This window comes from Microtus ochrogaster, chromosome 2 (assembly GCF_000317375.1).
Source record: "Microtus ochrogaster isolate Prairie Vole_2 chromosome 2, MicOch1.0, whole genome shotgun sequence".
Taxonomy (NCBI): Eukaryota; Metazoa; Chordata; class Mammalia; order Rodentia; family Cricetidae; genus Microtus; species Microtus ochrogaster.
Window position 1 is genome coordinate 96259680 of NC_022010.1, and position 4859 is coordinate 96264538.

At 35.3% G+C, this 4859-nt stretch overlaps 1 protein-coding gene across 1 annotated transcript in view; it reads right to left on the reverse strand.

Moving 5' to 3' along the window:
* The window catches only part of LOC101997590 (keratin-associated protein 13-1-like), a 31974-nt gene extending 27752 nt beyond the window's left edge, over positions 1-4222 (reverse strand). Inside the window, exon 1 of the mRNA XM_026787770.1 lies at positions 4187-4222. Within this exon, the coding sequence (XP_026643571.1) occupies positions 4187-4222 (36 nt within the window). The remainder of the gene's footprint in view (positions 1-4186) is intronic.
* Positions 4223-4859: the final 637 nt, after the last annotated feature.

Sequence of the window (4859 nt, forward strand, 5' to 3'; positions counted from 1 at the left end):
AGTTTGGATGTCACCCTGTGGAGAGCTGGCTTTATATACTCTCAGAAACAGGTGTGGTATCCAATTGTCTCATCCTTGATGCATCTATGTGTTTCCTGGTTTTAAAATGTGGAACAGTAATCTCTGTAATTGTAGTTGTGTTTGAATAGTTTTCAGGACAGTATATTTATGAGTGTTGTAACAAAGGTCAAAGAGATACTCCTATCTACAAAATGCTATGACTATTTTATATTAATGCCTGCCCCATCATAGCTATAGCAGCCTTTCCCATTCCTCCACTATGGGCTACCTTCTCTTACTTGGTGGCATATTCTTGCTTCTGCTAGTGAATGTTTCTTCCCTAAAACTGGAGAAGGAGATGATGTTAGTTATCTGGATACTGGATCTGTTTCTATATGAATGAGAACATTCACAAGAATGTTCCATCTTATCAACCTCTATTGCCATCCTGTCAAACTTCCATATTGTAATTCAGTGTGTGGGGTAACACAACACAATTATACCATGGAATACAGTTTCACAGTGTGTAACAAATTGAATAGAGACCCACTCAAAATAGACAAAAGCAACATACTCAGAAGGGCAGCAAGAGACTGGGGGTGGGTATTGCTTATTTACAAAGAAATTGTTGAATAGTGTCTCACCTGAAAGAGCTCCACTTGTTCAATGAAGGGAGGAAATAATCCCCCAGGTCAGGGAACCCTGATTGCTCTTTGGGCTGATGAGGGAGGGGGACTTGATCGGGAGGGGGAGGGAAATGGGAGGCGGTGGTGGGGAGGAGGCAGAAATCTTAACTAAATAAAAGAAAAACACCTTTTAAGCCTATAATTAGAAAACAATAAAGGAAATTTAAAATCTTCAAAAAATAAATAAAAACGAAGGAACAGGGAGGGACCTTACAATCTTTCCATTGAGCTATTTGTTTTTGTTGTTTTGTTTGTATTTTTAAAAGCATGACTTTGGAATATTTTAAGGCTATGTTGAAATGTGTGATCTCCCCACTGCCCTTTCTTCCTCAGTGATGAGACTGACGTATACGCCATCTTGTTTACTGCACTTTTAATCTGTGATCTGCCTACTTTCAATGACTGAATAATCTTTTTTTTTAATTCAGCATACTTAAATTTTCTTATTCTTTTTCCATTACCTTAATTCATAATCATTGAGATTTCTAGCCTTTGCAGTATGCTGCCATTTCTCATGGTATTTGGATATCCTTTTTTAGGGCTATATCTTTGTATCTATCAGCACTTATCTGCCCAAGTATGAAGTTGAAGTACATGAATGTGTAAAGTTCTCTCCTCCTCCTCCTCTTGCTTTTCTTCTTCTCCTCCTCCTCCTCTTCTTCTCCCATCTGTTCTTTCTTCCCTCCTACCTCTATTTACCTTTTTGTTTACTCTGTGCTTAAATTTTATTTTGCTATTTACATCTTTGCTTTCTTTTACTTTTATTTGCTAGTTTGTTCTTTCCTAGTAAACTATAAACTTAAAGTTGAAAATATGTTTAATAGGCTTATTAAATTCTCACTGTATAACCAGCTTTTTTTATGCTCACTGATGGAATATTCTGTGTTAAACTATATAGAAAAAATATTCAGAGAAAATGATGATGTACTACAACAGTTTATGGCAAATTTTTCACATTTCTCTATTAAACACAATCCATTTTCAATACTCATAATGATCAAATGTATAGTAATATGGAAAATACTGTAATGGTAATATAGACTTTATGAAATTTAAGAAGGAAAGATATGAAGATAAAAAATAGCTATTTTAGATTTGATTTCTGTTCTTCAAGAACAAAATTTATATTTTGTTCTTTTGTGCTTCAGGCTGAAGAGCCTATCAATAAGATAATGATGGAAGTATTCTTTTCCACTTAGTCTTTCATGTTTTTTTTTATAAATAATTCTTGAATTATTCTTGAGAACAAATAGGGGTTAAATACAAATAGTAATTCTATAAGGTGAGAAATAATTTGGTAAGTTCTTTCTCAGGTAACCTCAAAGTTAACTAGTTAATGTGAATAGTTTATGTTACTTTTGTCTCTGTAGATATATAATTTTGTCCTCATAAGTTGAGATATTTAAAGTTATTTTTTAAAAATCCCTACCTTTGAACTAAATTCACCTGAGATTGTATTGTTTCATCTGTATAGCACTCTATGGTTATTTTACCTAATTTTCCATAGAAACAGAGAAACTAGAATAGTTCACATAAATTGTAAGACTTGGAAGGGTGCTCTAGAAAAACTTCTGATAATTGATTTTGTATTCTATTAAAGTAGATGATGAAAATATGTCTTTTGATTTTTGAGGTATTTCCAAAGAAGCCCACCTGCATAGAAAGTCATGGCTTCTGATATACCTATATAAAATGTCAATGAATCTGTCACTCACAGTCCCAGGATCTAGCTTTCAAAGCTGATTTAGATTGGAATCTCCATAAACAAAACTATTATCTCTTGTATTGAGATTCTATTGTAACACTTTTAAGGGTTGCAGAATGTATTTTTTCATCATTCATCACTAAATTAGAACCCTTTAATTCAAAGAACATCTGACTCCATGTAATCAAAATTTGCTCATGACAGAAAGACTCCTACATGTCATTCTGAAGCCCACTTCTCCCTTTAATAAATTCTTAACATTTTTCACTTTAAAAATTTTATATGAGATCCAAGGTATACTGCTTAATATCTAATAAATATATTAATAAACACTTTGGGCGATAGACAGGTCATCAGGTAGGAGCACTTGTTAGACATTCAGAGAACTAGTTTGATTCCCAGCACCCATGTCAGGGAGCTCACAACCACTAATAGCTCTAGCACCAGGGAATCTAACACCCTTTTCTGGTCTAGAGGGCTACCCACATCCACAAGCATGTGAACATAGGCTCACACATATAAACACATCAACTAAAATAAAAGTTAATCTTAAAACATCATTACTTTTTTGAATTTGTTCTTAAGTGAATTGTAAACAGGGATTCCAAAGCTAGAGAGACTGGTCATGTTTTAGAACACTTTTTCTCTTCCAAAGGAGAGAGTTCAGTTCTCCGGACACACAAGATTTTTCATAACTGTCTGTAACCACAGTTCCATAGATTCACAGCATCATCTTCTGGCCCTCTGAATGCGGCTGTCAACACCTGAGCTCAATTATGAGTAAAGGGAATTTCCAAACTAAAGGTCGTGACAAAATGATTGAAAAGGGAGAAAGGACTTGAGAAATTCGATTAGAATGCACGCATTACTTATAACTGGGTCTGAAAGTAACAAGATGGGGAATGAAGTAGGGATTATATTCGAAGAGACTTCAGTTGAGAATGTGCAAGTGTTAATCAATGATATCAATGATAAAATCATTAAGTTGAAGTTATTTGATGTGCCTAGTTAATAAGGAGAAAATCAAAGATGAACCTGGCAGACCTAATTTAGACATAGATTTTACACAGGCTCAAAACCAACATCATCATGTCACAAATCATCATAGAATTCCAGCCATTTTCTTGGTTAGCCCCACTTGACATTTCCAAGAGAATACATCTGCCTGAATTTTGTGCTTTCCTCTATCAGTAGGCTTTCTTTACAATATATTATAAACAAAATCTGAGGTATTGAGAGTCTTTGGATTAATTTTCTTTACCAGCTTCTCCCTCAAACTGAGGGCACAAGAGAAGATAAATGGTCCCTCTGACATATGCAAGATACAGGATCTTTGCTTAAGGGGTATGGGGAAACCTGTGCAGAGGTTGGTCATTACAGTCTACTAGGAATTTCTTTGCCTTTTCTGGGCTTAGTCCCTACATGATACAGACCATGAAAACACAGTCATGCATAAATATAGCTGGATTTCAGATATGTAAGCAGGAAGAATCACAGTGAATAAATTCCCCTGTGACCCAATGATTTAGAACAAAAACCTCTGCTCAGCCACACACAGATGAGATCCAGTGTCTCTGTCCTCCTATCAAACACAGATGATATTCAGTATCTGAGTCCCCCTATCCCACAGATGAGATCCATTATCTCAGACCTAATATCCCAAACAGATGGGATCAACTATACTTCAGTCCTTCTATCACACAATGGCTATAAAATTTTCTCTCTCTTCTATTCTACAGTGTTTTTTTTCTACTTTGATTCAATCCACAAAGGTTTACACCTGTGATTCTCTTACATGTTGGCTCCTTGGAATCATGACATTTATCATCATCCTGCGCTTGCTCTGACCTATTTCAATCTTACTCAGGTTTTCTTGGCCTTTATGGCTAACTTGTCTTTGTGTAAAATATACAGGTAAAACTTGGTAAGCTATGTGGAATAATTTTGGAAAATGAACATCAATAGTTATAGGTAAAATTAGCCTTTAATAGATTGCACAAAGTGACCAAAATAACACAGTTCATTAACATGAGAGATGCATGTTATGAATACCCAATACCATAAAAATAAATTATTTTGTATAACATCTGACAAAAACATAAAAATTATGTCAAGAGGAAGAGCAGGGTATTTCATAGACGTGACAGAATAAGCATCAGTATAAAAGAGTCACTCATGGCATCTCTGACATAGCAGTAGCTCATTGTCCTAACTAAAACAAAATGATAACACCCATGAATATACGGTGCAGAAAACTATTCAAATTAGAGTTACAATTACAGAGATTAGTGGTGCACATTTATAAACCGAGAAGCACACAAATGCATCAAGGATGAGGCGGTTGGGTACCACACCTGCCACACCTGTTGCTGAGAGTATATAAACCCAGCTCTCCACAAGGTGACATCCAAACTCAGAATCCTCTCAGTTGAATCCAGCTGAGCTCACATCTCCTGTCAACATGACCT